Source organism: Choloepus didactylus, chromosome 3, assembly GCF_015220235.1.
Source record: "Choloepus didactylus isolate mChoDid1 chromosome 3, mChoDid1.pri, whole genome shotgun sequence".
NCBI classification, from domain to species: Eukaryota; Metazoa; Chordata; class Mammalia; order Pilosa; family Megalonychidae; genus Choloepus; species Choloepus didactylus.
This window is the reverse complement of record NC_051309.1, coordinates 173,249,937-173,274,449: the sequence shown is the minus strand read 5'-3', so window position 1 is coordinate 173,274,449 and position 24,513 is coordinate 173,249,937. Positions and strand designations below refer to the sequence as shown.

At 32.9% G+C, this 24,513-nt stretch overlaps 1 protein-coding gene across 18 annotated transcripts in view; it reads right to left on the bottom strand.

Moving 5' to 3' along the window:
• The window catches only part of RAPGEF2 (Rap guanine nucleotide exchange factor 2), a 300,342-nt gene that overhangs the window by 14,607 nt on the left and 261,222 nt on the right, over positions 1-24,513 (bottom strand). For 14 of the 18 annotated variants that reach the window (XM_037830929.1, XM_037830916.1, XM_037830921.1 and 11 more), the window contains 14 exons: positions 21,279-21,415; positions 20,502-20,660; positions 14,269-14,421; positions 13,792-13,956; positions 11,583-11,690; positions 11,276-11,479; positions 11,067-11,175; positions 10,350-10,596; positions 5,833-5,990; positions 4,972-5,212; positions 2,709-3,092; positions 1,589-1,800; positions 1,374-1,497; positions 719-742 (listed from right to left, as the gene is read on the bottom strand). In XM_037830929.1, the coding sequence (XP_037686857.1) occupies positions 719-742; positions 1,374-1,497; positions 1,589-1,800; positions 2,709-3,092; positions 4,972-5,212; positions 5,833-5,990; positions 10,350-10,596; positions 11,067-11,175; positions 11,276-11,479; positions 11,583-11,690; positions 13,792-13,956; positions 14,269-14,421; positions 20,502-20,660; positions 21,279-21,415 (2,425 nt within the window). The remainder of the gene's footprint in view (positions 1-718; positions 743-1,373; positions 1,498-1,588; positions 1,801-2,708; positions 3,093-4,971; positions 5,213-5,832; positions 5,991-10,349; positions 10,597-11,066; positions 11,176-11,275; positions 11,480-11,582; positions 11,691-13,791; positions 13,957-14,268; positions 14,422-20,501; positions 20,661-21,278; positions 21,416-24,513) is intronic. The other 4 variants (XM_037830919.1, XM_037830926.1, XM_037830920.1 and 1 more) reach the window with 1 other exon arrangement.

Below are 24,513 nucleotides of genomic sequence, written 5' to 3'. Positions count from 1 at the left end.
AAGCCAGCAAATAATGATTTTATATAAAAGATCATGCAAGAATACATGGCTACAATCATTAAGAGTTACAACAATAAATTGACTTCTAAAAAGAATGTTTTACATAGACAAAATTAGCTACAGGGTTCACAATTGTTTTCTTATTTCTTGGGTTGAATATGGTGCGTTTTTAAGAAATTTGGTCAATCAGTTAATAAAATGGTCATGCAAATGTCAACATACATGTATGGAAACTAGCAAATGAATTGTTAATTATTTTCTAAAAGAATTGGTTTATAGAATGAAAACAGTAGTTAGTTGAGCTGTAAAAAAAATTTAGTTTCAACACTTGGGGATACCTTTTATATATATTTATTTCTCAAATATCCGTGCAATAGTATTTTAATTGCACAATTTTCTCCTCTAAAATTCCCCCACCCATCCCCACTTTGGGCTTTTCCCATTTTAAGAAAATAAAAACTTTCTGAAAGCTCAGAAGTGCACCTGCCCTATAGTTCCCCAGAACAATCATCAGTCATTTCACAGCTCTCATAGATCATGTCCTCAAAAGCAAAAGCACCAATAGATTAAAGTCAGTTTGACATCTGACATTCTGTTAGAGCCAAGAGGGTTAAGAAAAAAATGCAAAAATGCAAAGCAAGAGAAAATATAAGCAGTAAGAAAACAACACAAGCAGAGTAAGAACTGTGTGTGGGTATGCAAGGTCTCTACAACTTACCCCAAACTCCTCCATTTCTTCTTCCTGTAAGTGAGAGCCATGGAGATTGGAGCATGGGTTTTTGTAGAAAGAGAGACAGAAAGATCACAAGCTCAGAAAGAAAAGACTAGACTTCTGGATAAGCAGTACTAGAAGCCCACAAACATTAAACTGCGTAATTATGTCAAACACACAACTTTACTTAAAATATTTTTCTGGCTCAAAGGACAAATATACTTAAAAATTTTGTCTAAAAGAAGACAGACTCCTTTTCTCTCCTTCATTGAATTAATCATTTTTTACTACACTTACAGCTAAATTCATTGTGTGGATATTGAGACAATACTATTAAGATTTTTTGTGTATTTTAGTCAATACTATCCAGTTAGGAATTTTAGATCTACAAGTCAGTGTTCTAAAAAAATAAAAAATATGAATTGCTTAATGTTAACTTATAAATGACTAAAGGAAAGACTGCTTTTACTGCAAGTCAAAATAGCACTTGATGCAGAATAATTTACTGTAAATTAGAGCTCAATGGAGACTACTCTCGGCATGTCCTAATATAACTTCTGCTATGCTACAAATATGAATATTCAAATTTCCTCATTTAATAGGAAGCTCTAAACTCGATCTTCTCTAATCCCACATGTGCTACTGAGGATGACAGACTCACCGAGTCCTGAACATGAGGGCAGGGTCCATGTTAACTGAAGCCATTCGGCCAACATGACGAATTTCTTTTGCAATCATCCTTAGCTTCTCAAAATTGACCAGCCCATCTACTTTTGAGTCATTTCCTGAAATTGCCAAAAAATTAAAAGGAAATCACAATGGCATTTATTCTATGCTTCCGTGAGAGAAGCTAAAAATCCTCTACTTTATATTTACCTTCATGAAGGAATGTGAGATCCTTCTTGATAACTGGGAATAGGGGAATTATGGGAGGTTGTAGGTTTTGACTGTTTAGGACATTGCGATATTTTGCCATGTTTCTGGAAGGATCAAACAGGTCTTGGAGATCTTGAAACAGCTTTTCATATTTATTGGGAAGTTTTTCCCAGGTGGTTCGCAGTCTTGCCACCGGTGCCAGGTTTAGGCCGCTCGGAGGGAAAAATAAAGAAAAGTTGTATCAAGTTAAATGGCCCACCTTATGAAATGAAGTTAAATAGTATATCATTAACTATGACACATCTGCATGCATACTAAATATGAACAGAATTTTACAGAAGGATTCAAAGGAAACTACTCATCATTCTGGGAAATGAGAATGGAAGTAGGGGTCAGAGCCATGGGGTTTTACTCTTCGTGCCTTAATACCCTCATGGCTCCACTTACTATGAGCAAAACCACTAGAATACAAATATCACGAGGGTAGATGGGATTTATCTGTCTTGTTTTGTGGCATTGCCTCCAAACATAGAACAGGACTTGGCATATAGCAGGCATCTTATCAAACAGACTGGGCAAACATCCCACAGTGATAAAACAAAGAAAAAGCCATAATTGTAACGAGAGTATGACCAAACTTAGGGAAAATGACTAATTTAATAATCACCACCAATATCAACAGAGCAAACTGTTTCAGCTTGTATTTTCTTCCAACCTCAATCTAAGCACTTTAAAGGGTAGAAAATAAACATTTATTGGGCATCTGCTTTGTGCTTGTCTGATGGTATTCTGCATAATTATCTCATTTAATCTTCTTGAAAACTTTTTGGGGTATTGTTTTTTTCACAGAGAAATAAACTGATATTCAGAGAATTTCAAATGATTTGCCAAAGGTCACAGAGCTAAAAAAAAGTGGTTGATATAGATTTTCTAAGCTCCAAATCAGCATATAAAAGATTTTAAATAGAGAATTAGGGTTAGTATTCAGAGAAAAAGAATTGTTCATTATGATTCAATTAAATGCTACTGCATTTATACAAATTATATGGTGTTCCTAGATTGATACATAATTTTAATTTGTATATTCAATTGAATCCTAAAGCAAATCTGCTCATCTTACCTGATGATTGCAAACATTGAGTTAAAATTCTTGCATTCCCTACAGTGTAGTGCTATCTTGATGAAATGCTTAATGATCTTCATCCTCTTCAACTGGTTTGTCTCTCTCAGAATTTCAGATGCTACCCAAAATGTTTCCTGGTTAATGACTTCTTCAAATTTCTTCAGGTTGGCACAGCTGGTTTTTGATTTGAGTTTAAATAAATCATCTATATATTCAGTAGGTTCAATGTTGCGGAAGAGTTCAAAATTTCGCATAGAGAGCTGTGTAGCAACTTCAACAGTACTAAGCTGCAGTAGTGAAATCTGACTTTCTCTTAACAACTCCTGAGCATCTTCATCTGAACAAAGTGTTTCTGTTTCCATGTTGTTTTTCAGATAATACCTACAAAAAAAACATAACAAAACAGATTTAAAGCCTAAGCAACAATCTCATATACTCCTTGAAACAATAATGCAACTTTTTACGGAAAGTTTAAGAGAACACTGAATTTTCTCCCCAAGGAAGAGAAACCAGCTGCTGCCTCAGTCACCAGATTATAGAACAACTCATCCAGATGAGCTTGATGGAAACTAACAAATCATATGGAATTTCTTTTGTACTATCCACTATAATTCTTCTTTCTTTTCTACTTCCCTGCTCTCCAGATTATTTTATCTTTTTTTTTGCTAAAAATGACAGAAAATAGCTATGCTTTCAGTTTAAATATGGGAACAGGCTCCAGGCAAGTTAACTGAAAGTGATCAGACACAAGTCATCACTCTAATTTCCTGCAGTGAAGAGAGAATCCGTGACTACTGAGGGGTACAAATTGGATCAATCCAAGTTTACGTATTATTTAAAAAAACAAACCCCACAAGCCGTCCCCTACTGTTAATGTTCCTATGAAAAGAATAATCTTAAAACAGATTTTAACTTTTATCTGATTTTTTGTAAAAACTGTACAGGTAAGTGCACAGGTATTATTCTTATTTGTCAGATGATGAAACAGAGGCTCCCAGAGATTAATGACTAGTTAATGCCAGTGCAGGGATCTTAACCTAGAGACAGTGCTTCTGTCTCATTTTAAGCAATTAAAAAAAAAAAAAAAATAGCCCTTGGATGTTTGTTCTGTGATTTTTTTTTTTCCCCTTGAATTTTGTAGATGGATACTCTAAGTCAAAATCGATTTTAAAAAAAGAGAAAGCACAGTTGGGGTCCTGCCAAACTGTGAACAAATACCACATGCCCTTGATATTTAGACTTAACCCTCCCTGTTTTGATTATTCATGAAGACCATGACATGTATCCATCTATAATTCTCTTCAATAATGAATGTGAATCCCGAATCTGCAACACATTGGAGATTTGTAGAACTCCATCATGGTTACCAGTGCATTAATGTATACAGTAAAAGTGAAGAAGAGTAAGGCAGTTATAGTTTTTAGTAAGAAAACAGAAGTTTTGAGTGAATTAAATCATGGTTTACATGATGACATGAAAAGTCAAGTACAATGAAATACTCCATATGGTGGGAAAAATAGAAAAAAATGTGATTTATGGAACTACTTAATTTTCAAGAGCCAAAACTTACTGCATTTTCAACTTTAATTTTTGAGGATGCAGATTACATATATCTAACATCAGAACTAAGATTCAAGAAGAGTGAAAAAATTCTTCTCAAAAATAATAGGCTCTTATTCAACAAAAGAACCAAGCTCTGTGGCAGCAAAAATTTGGTTCCAGAGAGAAATATTTTTCATAAGATAGATAATGTACAATAAAAGGAGACATTAGCTGACCACACTGCCACAGAAGTCTCCTCCCAAGCTATCAAAGCTCCTAGAAAAGTGAGGTAGGAAGGAGAAATGACACTAGAATATTATTAGAAAATGTGTTTGTGAATGTGCATATCAAAGGAGAAGAGAGCATCGGGGTTTACTCAGTTACTTTACATCAGGCTCACCACCCTGCCATTCTGCCAGCCGTGCCCTCATGGGCAAGAATGAGAAGTCACTGCTTGCATACTGGAGGATCAGGAACCACATTCAGGCCACAATGCCCCTTGTTTTGAAAAAGTTCTTAAGAGGTCCTTGTGAAGGTCAACAGTCTACTGTGTGAATTTACTTTGAGGTAGCAATTTGTGGTAAAGGGAAAAAACTCTTTTTTCTTTTTAAACTTCAGGGGTACTCATTATTAAAACTCTGTCAAAGTGTTCATCTCTTAGACTTTGATACAGGTTCGAAGAGGGGTAAAGAAATCCATTAGGATACATATTGGATACCTTCCACTAAGCTGTATCCTATCAGCAAGCTTGGAAAGCTGATCTGGAAGTCGTCTTTGTTTGATCACTCCCTCAGGCGTCACAGAGACCTCACATAGTGAATACTGATCCGGGGTGGCAGTAACAGCAAACTCCCTGATAGCCTGAATGACCACTTCCTTTGCTGTGGTGTCCTTACTGATCATGATGTATCGGCTTTGCTGGTCAGCCTTAAAAACCCTTAATACTTGGTCCGGCAAATCTGAGGGAAAGAAAAGCCATACATAAGTAGAAGAACCTAATTTGGAAAAAAAAAAAAAAAAAAAAAAAATCCTTAGAGAACGTGATGCTGAAGTTCCACCTCTTCCCCACTCTAGCTCTTCTTTAAAGATTCAAACAGGCAACATGCTAATATGCTGCAAGAATACATTTTCCCCTCTAGATACCTGAATCATCTAGAGACAAATGCAAACAAATCGGTACACAACAGCTGCACATAAGATTGTCATGTTGGCAGCAAAGGAAGAAAAATTTAAATCTATAGTTATCTTTACAATATTGGAAAGCCTATTAAGCTGTCCTATATAATATGCCTCCTAACTCTGTTTATTTGATATGACCTAAGAATGCCTGCATGATATGTGTTATCTTCATTTTATGAAAGAGAAAACAAGTTACGAGGGATGAAGTTGCCCAAGGCCATATCAAATTAGTCTGCAGAATATAAAAAGAACTGATTCCAGCTGCTTAAAGTTTAAAGTTCATCTTGATTCTGAGTATCTCATATAATCTATACAAAACCAAAAGGGACACATTACCATTATGTTAGGAGGAAAAAGACTACCACAAGAAAACAAAAAAAGAAGTATTGGTAGTACTCACCAGGAGTAGTACTGAAGTCTAAAATGCGATGATGTGACTGCAGTAAATCAGGATTACTAGATGATAAGGTTCCACTGACCGGCAGTGCAGTTGGGATGTGCTTCGTCTGCCTCAGCCCTACTATGCTGTCATCTTGAGACTGTCCAATTCCAATATCACTGAACAAAGAGGAAAATCAGGAAATAAATAATCAGCAATTTAAAGTTATAAGCCATCAATATATGATAGACACAGACCATAAACAAACCATATTCCATAAAAAGTACCCTTAATGTAAAAATACCATTAATGAATTTGGCTGAAAATTGCAAAAAGCAATGAATTATAAATTTAATTTTATTTTTAAACTACTGCTTAACTGTATCCAACTCAACTTAATTCACTATTTCTCAAGTGTATAGTATAATGTTTCTCTAAAACCTGTTTTTTTTTTTAGCTAGAAAAGCTGTAATAAATATTAGTTTTTCAGTATAGAAATATATTCAGGAAAAGATAAGCTCCAGTTACTGATGGAATGCATTGGAGAAGAAGCACATTTAAAAGAATGCATTTACTCTCATGCAACTGATGGCCTCTACATCAGAATGATAAATTGTCTTATAACCTGATTTTGAAGAACTGGAAAAACTGAATAAAATCACTAGAGTAAAAAAAAAAAAAACAAAAATTCCAAGCTGTCCTAATTTCATTATCCAATATTTCAAAGAAAAAAAAATGAGATCACTATGGGATCAAATGTAAGGACATTATTTCTTAATTATACAGAGCATTAAAAAAGCAGTGGTGTATAGTGACATTTTTTAGCATCAAACAAGAGGCAATTCAAATTCAGTGACTCACTTTTACTTTTTTTTCCTCTACTCAAATAAAACATCCAGTTACATTTAACTTCTCAGAGAAAGACTGCTGATTATTGATAACTACAAACTTATTTTCATTCATAAAAGCCTGTTACTGTAGATAATTCTTGAAACATGTATGACAATATTCAAAGGGTCAACTGTTTCCAAAACAAAACACCCAACTAAAATAACCATAAATACAAAAATATAACTATAAAGAAGGTTGGGATGTTATCTAAGGCATCGTAAATAACAATGAAGACATTAAGTATTTTTTAGGCTTTCAGATATTAGGGTTTAATTTTAATGCCTACTATTTCTATTGGTTGTACTAATAAAAATTGAACAGCATTCTTTATTTTTTAAGGGAAGTGAAAATCATAGAAGTAAATAAGGGAGGGCAAAAGCTTTCTTTTAAAGAAAAGATAAACATGAGAGATGATTTTTTGTATATTCAAATTTATAGGTGAGTCAATGACAAAATTAAATTTAAACACATATAGGTATGCATATATAGACTAAACATATTTATGTTCTGTGAAAACATTAAAAACCTTCAGGTTAAAAGTGAAATTTCACTTTTCAACAATATAAACCAGTCTTTACTGTATAAAATATTAGATGTTAACACATAATATGAAACAACTACTATGGACTCAAGCCAAAGACACAGTTGACTAGGCCACTCCTGGCACAAATAGCTATAAATATACTCCATGTAGTACCAAAAAAAGCTGCCTTAAGAAATGTTCCTTGCCAACATTTTAACACCTACATGATGATCTGTATGTATACTCAGTTCCTTGATTTCTCAACTATCTCTCTCTTATCCACAAACATAGGGATACTCTTGGATTGAAACTACTCTATATTTGACACCTAATTCAGAAATAATCTCTCTGAGCATATCCTCCTGTTTTTCCACTTTTCTAACGAGCTCACTGTTACTGAAACTGGTTACAGGTCTTTGCTAGTATTTTAGTCTTCTGACCTGTTCCCTTTTTTCTCTGGGTTCACTCACTCTCTTTCTACTGACCTAATAACCAAATCTGAATTCTATCATGCTCTTGCCTGCCCCTCTTCTCCTCTCTCTTCTCACATCACTCCATCTTGCCTAGCCTGCCAATCTGCCATCATCCAGCATCTTAGCTTGTGTAATACTAATAATATTACAGAAAAAATGCACAAAACTGGACTTTATATCCCTATCAATTCATGACAAGACTCCTCAGTTAATTCCATGTCGTTGATTGGCTATCCAGGCTACTAGAGTAGAAATGGTTCTATTTATGGGCCTTGGGTGTGGGGGTGGGGTAGAGTGGGGAGAGTACATGGTTAAGGAATGCAGCTGATTTAGTGGATCAAGGACAGGTTTTAGCTTCAGAAGAGATTAGATTTCTAGTTTTGAAACTTTCTGAGTGGTTATGCACACAAAGTTTTTCGAGACTCAATTTCTACATCTATAAAACCGGAGTAAGAGTACCTACTCTACAAGCTACTATGAGAATTAAATGAGAAAATATACATAATGAAGTTGTTGGGCATACTGTAGGCTCTCAATGATAAATTTTAAATTATAATTTTGGTAGTGCCAGTCAACCAGGTACAAATTCAATTAATGGTACTTAACTTACAAGTTTCCACATTTTCTAAAAGGGTCTCATGAGACAGCAAGTTATTTTCTGAATTCTAGGCTTACTCTGCCAGTAATTCTGCAACAGAATTACCTATGTGACCTTTAAAAAATACCTGTGCATAACTCCAACTCAGGCCACCTGACTCTCATCTCCAGTGATTAAAATGTTTCACTGGAAAATATGAGGCACGTCTCTGGGTAAAAACCAGTATATTATACCTGGATTATCTGACTTTCCAGTTTAGTAGATTTGGGGGGAGGGGGGGACACATGATGTTTTAGTAAACACATGCTGATTTCTAGAAAAGTGTAGTAACTAGTATTAAAAAGTTTGCCATACCAATATAACTGGTTCCTACAGTCTACTGAGTCCTCTTTGATACATATTTTTTTCAAACATATTACATATATGAATTATTTCAAATAATTTTCATAAGGAAATATTTAATTGATAATATACTTTCTTAAGTACAAATTATTTAAGATGTTTCCTTAGTGCTTTAAAATCAACACATCTAATTATTATTTTCCTCCTCTCAAGTTTTTGAATGTGTTTCTGAACACAAATAGGACAAAATCATACACAGTATTTTTATTCTATGTTCCTTGCCAGCATCTTGAACTGTGGATGGGTTTTATCCCAGTTCTCTTACATGTCACATTTCTATTAATACTTGCTAGGGTCATGCTGACTTTTGTTTGACTTTTTTTTTTTTAAGGTTCATATTTAACTCATGGTCAAATATGACTCTAAGATCTTTTTTTGTTATTGTGCTGCTAATCATTCTACATTTAGGTAATTTATTTTTTCATCCATTTAAAAATAAGTTTTCCAACCACAAGGGTCACATTAAAAATCAATGACTATTTTCTCTGATGCCAGGAGGCCTAGCCCATTGTTGCTTAGAAACTTAATATAAACATCCTCTCAAACTTATAAATAAAAAACAGCATTCTCATTGCTTTTCCTTAGCACTCTATTGTAGAAGTCTTCTTTAGCTGATACAAAACCACCAATCATTACTCTATTTTTCAATGGGGACAATAAAAGTTGGACACTCAAGCCACCAGTAATATATTCTAGTCCATATCTTCCTAATCTGTGGATAAAAATCTTATCTGAAATCGAATTTTTTTTTAAAGAGAAAAAAAACTTTGATGAAGTCCTTAAAGTCCATATCTACTGCTTCTCTGAAATACTCATTAAATTATCAAAGAAAAAATTAAACTATGTTTTCAAGTTATCTCTTATACCATTGTAGTTTTGAGGAAGAGATAATCGAACTTGGCACACTGATGTTATTTAACATTAAAAAAAAACAAACAAAAATTGGCTGATGGTAATTGAGTTTTATAAAACAACCCTCAACCCAGAAGGAGCCAAAAAAAAAAAAAAAAACAAGCAAAGCAAGCAAACAAAGCTGAAAAAAGCGTTTAAGAGACACCTGCAACTTCATTTATGCCAGGACTTCAGGCTACACAAAGAGCCAAGAAGAGAAGTTAAGACTATTTCTGACATTCTGACTGGAGACCTCACTGGGAGGGAGGAAAGGAATTCTGTGGTTGGTTGCAAAAGTGAAATAGCAGAAAACAAGAAGAGAGAAAGAAGCAGGAAAGAGAGAATACAGGGATGAATAGTGGCAACCAGAAGAAGTAATAGTTTGGTTGGCAAAGAGCAGGTGCCGATGGTAGGGAAGATAACCAGAAACAAACATACATTAGTAAAACTTCTCGACACACACAAATTCTTGCTTTTTAAAAAGTCTCAATGAGAAAAAAAAATAGTTCAAATGAGAAAAAAATAGTTCAAATGAACTGTGAAACTATTTTTTTTTTATGATGATTGGGAGTGGGCAAGGGGCAAAAATGGGATTAAACTTGGTTGTTTAATATTGCTTCTAACATAGCTCAACCCTAAAAGCTAAAAACACTTACTAGACACATGTAAAGTTTAATTGTGTCCCTTTCTTTGTATATTAAGTCAAGAGAGCATTAACACATAATAAAACAATGCACAGAAAATGTATACAGATACTTACTTATATGGTTTTTGTGGCAAGATACTGATCCGAGTCTTGTCCAGTATCTTTTTTAGCTTGTTCCTTCCTCCAACAGTGTTGGCTTTACTTTTTTTATTTACTTTTTCAAGACCTATCACCTGTTCTACATCTACGGCAAGATCTGGAATGGAGTAGCGACTGGCCTTTTTGATGTCTCCAATTTTTGGAAGGTGAGGGGCACCATTTCTTTTCTCTTCTGATAATCTTGTTAGAAGCTCTTTAAATACTAAAATGAATGGAAACCAAAACACCACAAAATGCCAATTACAAGAAATCTAAACAATTCAAAGGCAATTATAAAACTTGGAAATACCTGAGAAATAGACTTCAGCAATCAAAATATCAATCCTACGGAAAACACTACTCCAATGAATGAATGACACCAAGATTCTGTTGTATATTACTCTATCACTTCCACTCAGGATAAGTTAAAAAAAAAGTTGTGCACTCTCTAATCTATAGGTAATTAAGCATTTCTAACAGTCATCAATAAAAACATAGATAAAAGGTAAATTGTATGGTCTTTAAGTTAGTAGATTTTCTTTTAGATCCTTATAAAATCAATTGTATATTTATGCATTTTACTATACTCTGATTCTTATGACATTTGAAAAATTATGATTTTTTTCATGATTAAGATCTACATGTTAAAAAAAAATCAAAAGAAGATAAATGAAAATAAGCAAAATTACTTACCAAATAAATTGGTTTTCACAGTAATAGATAAATGTGTGTTATTTCTAAGAATTTCCATGGCTTTTGACAGCTGAATATTTTCAAAGTTTTGACCATTTACTTCCAATATCTAAAAATAAAATTATAAAATTAGTTTCAGTATCATGTTTGACTGAAGGAAAAAAAGACACCAATATTCAAACTTAAATCTGAATTTAGAAACATCATACCTGATCCCCACGTTTTAAGCCTGCTTCAGTTGCTTTGCTACCTGAATCAACACTGTCAACAAAGATTCCAAATCCCTTCTCTGAGCCTCCAAGTAAGATGAAAGGCAAAGGAGCTTCTCGGGATGGTTTTGTCAATGTCATCAATCTTCTTTTTGCTTTGGCTGCACATGCAATATTTAATAGCCTTAGATGTCCACCCATTTTCTAGAGAAGTTCAGAAAGAATGGTGTCAATTCAAAGACAGGCTGATTAAAATGAACTTAAAGCTGATTTTTTTTTAAACAAAAAAAAAAATCCCAAATATTACCTCCCTTTCCAGATTATTTTCAAATTCTTCTAGAAATCGAGTCATCGCAGGATCTCCTTCAAAGTCATTGAAGTGATTATTCACCCACAATAATACTACCCGTGTAACCTAAAAAAAATGAATTATTTTCAGTAAGTTTTCTTTTTAGTGTTAAAAATTTGAGATTAAAATTTTTTCAAAAAAATCTTTATCAACAATTTACTTAATAATACTTAACAAAAGATAAACCAGAAAGAACCCAACCACTGGCAAAATTTTATTCATATCAAAATGTCTTTCTGAAAATATATATTTTGAATACAGACTTGTATTTTGTTTTGCCAAAAGGGTTTGAATCTGTGAAGAATGGTATTAATTTACATTTTGTTTACTTTCAGCATGTATTTGAAAGAGGTCATAGTGAAAGCAAAGATCATAAAACCAGAATAGATTAGTTCAAGACAAAGAAAAATAGAAACTAAGAAGTAAAGGTAGAGGGGCAGAATAGACAAAAGGAATGACTAGTATAGAGCTTAAAGGAAGGAGATAGCTGGGAGTAGGTATATGTGACTTGCTTACATTAAGATTTAGGAAACTTTTTAACACATTTCCTTCAGGAGAAATGAGCAGCCTTTTCTTATGCTACATACATGTTTTCATACACAGCCCTACATCTTTATACAGACTCATGGTGATGGAGTATTTGTTTTTACCCAGAGAGAACTGTGTAACTTTCATTAGACTTTAAGTTCTATGAGGACAACAACTTTAACACATTCTAAGAGCATCTATAACAATGCCTGGCATATAGTAAATTTTCCATAAAAATCTTACTGAATGAAATTAACTTCTATAAAAATACTTGTTTTTATATATATACCCACACCAAGTTTAGTTTTCCAAATTTTGAATAAGATGAAAGTTTTCTGTAGACTTATTTTTGAACATTAACCAACCCCCTTTATCAAAGTGAGAAAATTAAGAATGCTAATCTAGTATTCAGAGGTGATGTTATACAGTTAATTTTTACAAATCACAACATGTAATCTGACTAATCACTTCAGAGTCGTGTCTTAACTGATGTCATTTAATTACTGCTATTGCTCATTTTTCAAATTTAGGAAAGCCCAAGATCATCGTCTCCCTTAAAATTATAGGAAACATCAGACCTTTTCACAAAATTAGAATTTTGCACTGAGAAGGCAACTCAGAAGCCAATTAGCCATTTTATAGATGAGAAAAATGAAATTCATGAATAAAAATGAATACCAACAACCAATAACAAGCAATATTTAAGATGTGTTAAATATTTACTATTAGCCAGGTACTAGAAAAGAACTTCACTTCCATTATTTCATCTTCACAATAACCCAAAAAGATATCATTATTCATGTTACAAGTAAAGAAACTGAGTCTCAGATGGGTCAAGTGACACACAAGTTAAATGGCAGAGAGAATATTCAAACAAAGTTTAGAATGGCTGACGAATCTATCTGAGATCTTCTAAGCATACACCTCTCAGAAAATGAAATGAAAAGCAATACTGTTCAAATGATTTCTCTAAGGTCACAAAGCTACTTAGTGGCAGAACCAGCACGAGACTGAGGCTTTTCGCTTTTAGGCTTATATTCTGGAATTTCCTACCCTGCCTCTTCCAAGCTTGTCACATATAAGTCAGATTGTCTTGGAAGGGAGAAGTAAGTATGGACTATGGTGAGCTTGCAAACCTTTTAAGACAAAGTAGACTATCATCCATTCTGGCCTTAACAGCACTTTCAAGAGCTGCTAAATGAGGTCTGCTCAGAATACTTTTACAGGGGCCTACCAGTAAGCAACGGTTGTGATGAAATGCCCCTCAGGTGCCAATTTAGAAGTTATAACTTTTATCTAGCGTACACCGACTATCTGCCAAACTAGAAAATGCAGATTCCCATGGCGTCCTGATGTTTGGGGGTTGTGTTTTTAATACATTCCTAATAGAACAAAGGTTTAAATATTTGGTGGTCAACTTTTATTGGCCTTCGCATTAAAAAATTAAATTCGAGAGCTTAGCTTAGAAATCTATAAGAACTATTATTCATACATACTATTACTTTTTTTGTTGTTTGCTTAAAAAGTATATTCCTAAACATTAACTATTCTATTAATTTGAACTGAACTGGTGTGATTACCTTTCAGTTTATATCTTAATTTTTATGTTTAAGTGCCAAAGTACAATATATTTTCCAACCTTATCCCTGAGGCTCGGGTCATTAAACCACTCCAATAACTTTTTGCCCACTTCCATTGGGCTAGAAAGAAAAGTCCTATAGGTCAACAGGAAATCTTCAATGAATGTTGGATCCACCACGGAATGTTCTTCCACTAAATGCATTGTTAACCTTTCTGAAGTGCCCTGTAACAAACAATGATCTAATCGTTACCATGCATAAATAACATTTGTACCTTAATTTCAAACCTTTAACATAAAGTCAACCAGGTAGTAATACAAAATAATAATTAGTGAAACTATCATTCATCAGGAAATTTTAAAAATAATAACTTTTTACAACTGGAAACTTTTAAAAGAAAGAAAAATGAAATGGAAAAAAAAAATCCTTGTAAAATAAGCATTTTGATTGTCCCAAGAAGTCAAAATTCTAAATCGCCATAAATGCACTACAAAAAAATTCCTTCCCAAGGAGGGAAGGGGGATTGTTTGTCTTACCTTGATGACAATGTGTCCTTTTCTTGTTCCAGTGCGATCAAGTTCTCGATGCTCTTTCACCATAACAATCTCTCCCTCCTCTTCAACTTTTTGCATGTTCTTTTCAACTTGGTTGAGAATACGGCAGTAATCTTGCTGGGCTATGCAGACGAACTGGAATAAAACATAAGTCACATGTTAATGATAAAGTGCTTGCAAAAGTCCTAGCAGTACTAATAATTTAGTATTTTAATTATATTACACTGACATTTTTCCATGTCTATCCCATACTTTCTAAAGAGTGTAATAATGAACCTCTTAATGTCAAATAATTTCCTTGATCAAGGAAAGTTTTATTTTTAGAATATTTATATGTAGTTTATATTCAAAATCCCAAAACTAGAAGATAAAATCAAGTCCTTTTTGTTTATGCCTCTTCTGTGACAATTAAAAAATATTGGCAGTGGTAAGAGTCTCCCCCTGAATACCTCTTTGTTGCTCAGATGTGGCCCTCTCTCTCTAGCTAAGCCAACTCGGTGGGTGAATTCACTGCCCTCCCCTCTATGTGGAACCTGACTCCCAGGGGTGTAAATCTCCCTGGCAATGCAGGATATGACTCCCAGGGATGAATCTGGACCCAGCATCATGGGATTGAGAACATCTCCTTGACCAAAAGGGGGAAGTGGAATGAAACAAATAAAGATTCAATGGCTGAGAGATTTTAAATAGAGTCAAGAGGTCACTCTGGTGGGCATTCTTATGCACTATCAATATTCCTTTATACGTTTTAGTGAATTGAAACGGCTAAAAGTAAAAACCTGAAACTATCAAACTCTAACCCAGTGGCCTTGACTCTTGAAGACTATTGTATAACTATGTAGCTTACAAGGGGTGACAGTGTGATGGTGAAAACCTTGCGGATCACACTCCCTTTACCCAGTGCATGGATGGATGAGTAGAAAAATGGGGACAAGGACTAAATGAAGATTGGGTGGGATGGGGGGTTTGATTCGGGTGTTCTTTTTTACTTTTGTTTTTTATTATTAGTTTTATTCTTTATGGTGTGAAGAAAATGTTCAAAAATGAATTGGGGTGATGAAGGTTCAACTATATGATGGTACTATGAACAGCTGATTGTACAACATGGATGATGCTATGATATGTGAATATATCTCAATAAAACTGAGTTTAAAAAAAATATTGGCAGTGGAGAGTAAAATCCTAGTGGGGTGGATAAAAAGAACATTACTACCATATGGTAGATTTTAAAAATTCAAAAAGATTTTATAAGCAACAAATAAAAAAAGATGTCAGAATGGTTTCAATGAAAGATACATTGAAATTGAAAGATACCCATGGAATGGGTATTATATAAACTTGCTGATTTTATTGGTAAGAAACCATTTTAAGAAGTCTGTTTAAAGAAGGTCACAAAACAAGCTACATACTTGTTACATCTCAAACCACTAGTATCAAAAGCAATCTCTGCCAGCCATTGAAGAAATAGTTGCCAGTAATATGCATATCAAGGGCCTACTCCTCAATGATCTCAAATATAAAAATTTTCAGGATTTAGGGCAAATGACTTAAGTAATCTTAAAGGAAGTTAATAAGAATGACCCCACAGAAGTCACTTATGTATACAAATTCACCAGAGGTCAGTGCGGAGATAAGGGGAGATTCTTAAACATATAAAAAGCATTGTCTTCTTTGGATTTTAAAAAACTTATTTTGATTTAAGAACTCATTTGGGAATGAACAGGGAATAGGCAATTTTTTTTTCCTTTGATGTCAATAAAGATGAAAAACTGAGGGGATAGTTAAATTATTGTGTGTATAAGATAAAATGTGATGCAACCAATCAAAATAATGTTTTCATACTAAATTTAGAGCTCTGGTTTAATACTCATGATATTACATTAAATTTTTTAAAAGGATATAAAAGGCAAATATTGTGTTAGTAATTATATCATCACCACCACCACCATCATATTGTAGTAACCTTACAAGAACTTTGTCAATTTATCCTTTTAATCATCCTATGAGGAAGGTGCTACTATTATCCTTATTGTACAGATGAAGAAACAGCTGCACCAACAGCATAATCATTTGCCCAGTGGCTCATCATTAGACATTCTGGCTAAACAAAATTATGCATTCATATCAAAATCTTGGAGGGAAATATGTCAAAATATCAATAGTTATTAATTCTGAACAATGCAAATCACAAGTGAGTCATTTTATTTTAAATACTTTTCTATATTTTCCATACTTCCTACATAATCAATCGTTTCTTTTAAAGTATCAGCAGTGATTCACACTTGAGAAGCAACATTTTACAATGTTAAATTTCTCCTACTGAGATGGCTGACATAATCTCATTACTTTTCTCTTAAGAATTTAGAAACAAAAAGTTAAAAACTTGATAGGCTTTTTTTTTTGTACAAGTAACAATGTATAGTTTAATTAAAATTTTAAAAATACCTTAAAATCCAACCCATTTCCATAATACTGACCATAGGTGCAGACTTTGAAATACGTGAACTGTTATTCTCTTGTTTCAAAAATGTATTTTTAAAGAAGTTTTTACAGCGCAGCAAAACTGTTCCCCAAATATATAAGAAAAACTAGGGATTTAAAAATACTAAATCTCCAAATAATTTAAGGTGTGCTTCGTTATACTCAGTTTTAGAGAACGTAATTAAATAATTTTTTCATTTATCTTCTACAAAAGAACCACACCCCTAAATTGAAAGAAATAATAGACTATATGAAAGAAAACCTTTTGAAGAAAAATTAACCTTAACTAAGAATTTAAGATAATTAGAATAATTTTTATTTCAAATTCTTAGTGTCTAGATAGAAATTTTGGCATTTTTTGGTAGCAAACTGAAATACCATTTTTTTAAAAAGCCAAACTGATTTTCTGACATCTACACATAAATTTTAGTTGAAAATAATTACCTACCTTTTTAGTTAGCAGACTGATTTTTTCTTTTTAAAGACATTTTAAAATTTTCTGTTAAACCGAATATAAAATTATTCCCCTTGCAACCAACTTTTGCTTATAAGCAGATTAATTTTTGCTTTAACAAATTTATCAGTCTAATGTGAAATTCACATAAAAATACAATTTTAACTGGTATGATGAAATCAGTTGAAAATTTGTAAATTGTGTACATAATTGTTTTAGTGATGTTTTAGTCTTTCAGAGATGTGTTAACACATGAAAGTACTATATGATCTTGGCACCCTGATATCAAAGTTAAAAAATGATTTCATTATGAAAGACCAATGGCAGTTTATGTCACAGGATTGGGGGGGGGGGACAAAAATGACAGCATAATTTATATTTATGTAGAAAAAATAGATAATAAAAGAAGGAAGCACAATAAAACTTCAATCAACATATAGTACAGTCAACTTCCAATTTAATTTATCCATGGCAAAGTTTTTTTTCTCCTCTAAAACTACTTCTTAAATTCCAAGTATCATTAGTTCCCATGGTCCCAGGAAAAGGTAAGTCTAACAGATTTACCTTAAGAGGTTAGTTCTATTTAATCTGGGTACTTTGCAGTGTGTAAGGGAAATTCATACCTAATTGTTCACATAGGTATCCAAGTGTTCATTCCCCATTGAAGGGTGTAGGGCAGGGCTAAGCAATGCCTGGGGTGTCACTGGCAGGCCTAAGACATAGGCAGTGGAGAAGGAAAAAGGGGAGAGGGAGGGTGAAGGAAGAGGAAAGGAAAGGAGGGATAGGAGAAGGGGAAAAGAAAAGAAAGAGGTATATATGGGGAATGGAAAACCATCACCAATTGCCTGTACCCTAGGATGTCCATACCTGGCCTGAACTTTGTCTTTCAAACCAAACGGAGGAAAATTAAGAACAGACAATACAGAGAGACGACGGGAAGAGCAGCCATAAAGAAGGTAGCCAGAACAAAACACAACCTTAAGCATATCATGGGATCCAAATAAATATAAATAAATGCTAAATTTTATCCACTCACTATTGTATCCATAGGCTTAACCTGAGCTCAATTATATTTGACATTACACAATATTTATTTTTGGAACCAACTAGAATATAAGACACTAAGGGCCAATCCTAGAGAGAGTTGCTTCTTGGTAAAGACATCACCATTTTCTTCATTTTATTCAACTGTTGATTCCCTCCAATGTGCTAAATAGAATGTCGGAACCTCATGGAAGTCATTTTATGGATGAATAAAAATACGATTCTCACTGTCTCCTTTACTTCTAACAAGAGAGTGATCTGTCATTTGTACTTTCTGATCGATACATGACATCTTAACAGAAATACACTAAAATGTTATCCCAAACAAGTATTTACATTAAAACATCTAAATTCATTCTCCATCCCTGCTCTACTGTTAAGGGAATTTCAGGCCTTGACAGATGGGCTAGTGGAACAAGCAGGTGTGATTACTGAAAGCCCTGGTTCGGCATCTTCCTTTGGAAGCTTGGAGTGGAGTAAAGAGGAGGAAAGAGACTTTCTCTAACTGGTCCCTCACTGTTGACCCTTGCATTCCTGGGAACCTTATGGTAGGAGCCACAGGAGTCTATGTATCTTAATCAGTTTTCTTTTGAATTGAAGTCTGCATTGCTGACCCTATCACTCTGGGTTTCCTACTACTTCCTCATTCTGTAAATTGTAGACTCTCTTCCTTAACGTAATCCTGATCTCCTCCTTTTCCAGGACTCTCAGATAAATATTTAATGTTAACTGGTACATTTATATTACTTAAGTACTCGGTAATAATTACTCACATCATAATATTTTTGTCAGTTATCCTGAAACATTTCTATATGCCTCATATCATTTTGGTCCCATGATAAGGAAATTTCTAACAAAAGGGGTTTGACCAATTAAGAAGTGTATTATAATATATGAATTCTCAAGAAAAAAAAAAACACAACACAAACTTTTATGTGTCCTTTAAGGGCAGAGAATCCTATTTAAAAATGCTTGTAATACCAACTTGTAGAAGAGTTCAGGGAGGAATTTACAAGAGACAGTAGGATGGAGAAACTGTTAACAACTTTCTACCTCATTTTAACTCAGTTTGGCTTTCTTATTTTTTTGGAGTACAATTTCCAGAGCTGAAGTGTAATGTATAATCCTTTAAAAATGCACATTCACAGGCCAAATAAAGACTTTGGGCTTTATCTACCATTTTGTTTTCCTCTACTATATGAAATGATCGAGAGGTGAATATATTTAGAATGCCTTTTTGAAACACATATTTAAAATAATGAATTCATATACATTTTATTTCTATGGTAATCACTAAAGGAATTATCTAGCAAAATTATTTTGATTCTCTAGGTAAGATGGTTTTATGTATAGCTATGGTCATTTTCCTTTTTAGTAAATAAAATATTTAAAATGAAAGTTCAAATAACTGATTCCATTTTACATTAATCAGGCACTATAAAAATTCAATTATTTCCTTTTAGAATAAACTATATTCAGATATTTTTCAGATAGCAGACTAATAAAACAAACATTAAACATCAGTCTAGTCAAATCTAGCTTATTTACATTAAAATATTTCATCTTTCAAAGACATTTTTTAAACAAAAAAATATAAATGCTTAACAAAAGCATCTTAAAATTTATTTCTCACTTAAATAGAGTTACTAAGTCAATTTAACTAAATTTCATACTTGGTGTCAATAAGCATTTTCAATACTGAGTGCTTTTAAATAATGAATATTAACAATATCAATACTGATAGTATTGTTCTTTTGCTGTCATGTATTTTCTTTTTATTAGCAATTATATTTTTTTCTCAGCAAGTCTTTCTACTGTTGCATTCTATGATTAATTTCCATGACTCCTCTAAAATCAAGTCCTTATCTCGTATGTATTTAAATTAAAACACTGTGTAACTATACCGTATTTATTATTCTATTTACAAATTTCTTTTCTCAATGTACATGTTACTTCCATGTTTTCTGGTAAGTAGATATTAATTTTTATTGATGGAAAATTTTAAAAACAATATTCATTTATGGAACACTTAGTTTTGTGGAGTTCAAATAACTGAAGGGATATTTATTTTTAACTTTCCGAGGCCTGAAAACACTAAAAGTAATAGTTCTACTTTAAAATCTTGTTTATAAATACAAAAGATAACCTATTTAGGTAGGCAGAAAAATCTCACCACAACTGCATATAAGTGTTCTTTATTAAGAATAAAATATTAATGTTTAATGATATTCTATACCTGGCAGTCATCCACTTTTGTTCTCATTACTCCTTTCATGTATTCTTTGTCCATGGTAGGAGAGACACCAAAACTGTTTCCCATACATAATATCTCTGCTTTTCCATCTGGATAAGTCACTTCCACGGAACCATTCAGAATCACTGACCAGGAGTCCAGCTAATCCAAAAAAAGAAGACAAGGCAGAAAAGAACATCACGATCCTATAACTGTAGCACCAGAATGGTCCCTAAAAATGATTTAGCAGATCTTTCAGTTTAAAGATGGAACAAACCACTCAAGTAAAGTTAACAGTTTACCAAATTCACAAAATAAGAAATAAAATTCAGTCCCATGTCTTATATATTTTCATATGCCTAGCACAGGTACACATCATTCTGCCTTTTTAATTTGACTTTGGATTTTCTTCTCTAAAATGACACAAGGAAAAATGTTCTTCTGTTCCCCAAAATACATATGAATAAGATAAAATGATCACCACTGTTTCAAGAAGAATATCATTTTGTTCTGATATAGGGAATTATATTTACAAACGTCACAGAACTCAAAAGTTCATGGATAATAAAAATCTGTAAAAATATCATTTGAAATACTGTAAATAATGGAAACCTTGTGCATTTGGAATACCTTGGCATAACAAGTATATCAAGTCTTGATTTTTTCAATACTTATTGATGCTTTAAAAAAAACAAAAAAGAAATCAGAATTGAGTTTTTTATTTGCTGTATTGACAGGTTTCAAACAGAAACTTTATAAGTGGTAGAAATATTTACTAACCTCTTCACCATCATTTAACACTATGGTCCCTGCTCTTTCCACCACTGCAAATACCATCACAGCACAGAGTTCTCGTCTCACTGACATTGTCATATTGGCAAAAGCAGGCAACTGGTGCATAAATTCCAAGAGTTGTTCTGAAAAGTAAAAAAGAGTTCAAATAACTGAAGGGATGTTTTCAAAACTACAATTTTTATTAAAAACAAATATTCAAAAAGAATGTTTTAGGGCCCTTTCATTTTAAATGTCCTACAATTCTGCTTATTGAAAAATTTAGTACAAGTAGAATTTCTTGCAGGTACACAAAGAATTCTGTCACTGTGAAAATGGTGATATTTCCCTGTTGATTCAAAAGCAATAGTATACATTTTAACCCAAATTCTAATAACACTGAAGAAATTACTATATTTCAAATGAAGAATTTCTGCCGGAAATGAGCTGTGACTGTACTAATGTTTATCAAGGGCTGAAATTATAAGAAAATAGAGCCCTAAGCTCTGAGAATTCTCCAAAAAGTCAGTAGGTATACTCTAGTGCCCTTCAGACAGAAATACTAACTTTGTTTCAGATATTCCAAAATTTAGAATCCAAGGGATCTTTTCTATGGATCAGACAAAATTATAAAAATAATTAAACAATTTACAACATAAGATAAATGCAAATGAAAACCAAGATACCATTTCTTTTCTTTCAGACCGGTAAAAACAGAAATTGACAATAGTTTTAACAAAATTGCAGCATTTACCCTTTGACCCAGCAATCACAGTTCTAGAAAAATCTGTTCTATAGGTAAACCTGAACATGAACAAACTGATGTGTACAAGGTTTTTCATTGTGCACTGTTTAATCATACAAGCCTGGAAACCATGTAAGATACATCCACAGAGCAGAATACTAAGACAGCTGTAGGGAAAAAAAAAAAAGGAAACCTATATGCATGAATATGGATCTCTAATAAGGTAATTTTTTTTTTTAAGCAAAGCACAGAACAGGGTATATAGTACACTACCTTTTGTGAAAAGGTGTGGGATATGTAGAAAGGGGACATAAGAATGTACATCATATATACCTACACATGCCACACATACAAGAGAATATATATGCATGTACATTTGCTTGAATTAAAAAAACCAGAAATGAATATAAATAAATAAGGAGGTGGGAGAAAGAACGGGTAGAAATGAGACTCCTCTGTGCATACCTTTCTATATAATTTTGAATCTTAAATCATATAAATGCATTAATTATAAATTAAATTTAAAAACTGAATGATCCAGGCACATTATATATCCAATTATACATCTAGACTTTACTGGAACAAACATTTAAAATTCAGTAAAAGTTTATTTATAGCCTATTCTCTGTGCCTGGCACAGTACCGGGAGCAAATGTGGAGACATGGCTTAGTCTCAGCTCTGCTACTCATTTTAGTATTGGGAACAAAGTATAACTTCTTTGGTTTTCAATAAAAGACAAATCCAGTTGTAGCACTGTCACAGAATTTTAAAACAGGATACACAGCAGAAAATTAGACATAGTAGAATTTAGTATCTGATAAAGTTTGCATTTCAATTCAATGCAAAAGGATGAATTTAGTCAATAAATTGGATTTGAATTGGTTAAAAATTTGATTTGGGGGAAAATTAGATGATTGTTTTATCATACAATGAAATAAATTGCATATGGAATAAAATATTTATTTTAAAAAAAATGAAACCATGGAATCAATAGAGGAAAATCCACAAGGACACTTATAGCTGATGGATTAAGAGGAAAAAGTATATTTAATACCATGTGAAATTATATATATAATTTTATATAAAGAAAAACATCCCAGGTGGAAAGGGACAAGGGGTATTTCCAAAGAAAGATACAAATGTTCGATAAAAACAGAAGTTCAATCTCAAAAATATATAAAAAACTTTAGATGGTTTGATTTTTAAATGATAATAGCTGTATTGGCTATGAGATGAGGAAAATCACTCATTCTCAGCCAAACTTACAGGATATGAATTAATTCAACCTTTCTGGAGGACAACCAGCCAACAGGGGGCAAAACTTTAAAATTTTACAATCCCTAAGGAAAAAAATAATAAGTAAAGTTACAGGCAAAGGTTTACCTACAATGTTGTTAATCTCAGCACTATTTAAAAATAAAAGAGATTAGTAATAACAATAGGTTATTTGCTAAATAAATTAGTACTTATCTTCAATAAATTTTAGAAGAGTATATAAAACAATACGGAAAGAATTTAATAGCAATGTTAAATTTGAAACAGATTTAAATACATATTTTATACACATACACACACATACTCGCAAATTAATTTTAGAGAGTATACCAAGATATTACTTAGTTTTGTCTTTGGGTAATGGAATCACAGGTGACAAATATTTTCTTCTTTTTGCTTATCTGTATCACCTACATTTTCTTTAAAAATGTTTATTACATCTTCAGTTTAAAACATGAAGAAAATCTTGTTAGAAAAATGGAGAAAAGGATTTTAAATTATAATCTTCTAGGAAGAATTTCTAAATTTTTAAACCTTTGGTGCCTTTAGTGGAAAGAGTATTTTACTTCATTATATGCCTTTTCACTCAAGTCAAAGAGCAGCCTAGAGTATCAGAATTTAGCTAATAAAGTCAATTACAAACTTGCATGGACTCAAGCTACTCTGGCCCTGGATTGAGGAAAATCAAGGACTGGTAACACTAGCAGTTTATAATCTTATTGGGTCCTCTTTCTCTGTGCTACTACCACTTTATATGGGCCACTACTGAATCACTTACAATATATTCAGTGTTTAACTAGTGTTTACCACTAGTTAAAGGAATTATGAATCCAGAATCTACATAACTCCTTATGCTGTTCTGATGCAATTTTGCATCAGGATCTCTCTGAAAGTGACTAAAATTCTTAGAGGGAACCTTACGATAGACCAGAAGAGGGGTATAGACACTGAAAGAGGTAATGAGAGAGATGACAAAATCCTATAAAGATGACCAAGGTATCCTAAGGATAGACATCAAGATCAGTGGAGAGGAACTGAGTGTCCAGAAACAAATTCACATATCTATGGTCAACTGATTTTTCACAAGGATGCCAACATGATTCAATGAGGAAAGAAGAGTCTTTTCAACAAATGACACTGCGACAACTGGGTAGCCACATGCAAAAGAATGAATTTGGTCCCCTAATTCACACCATATATAAAAATTAACTTAAAATGGATCA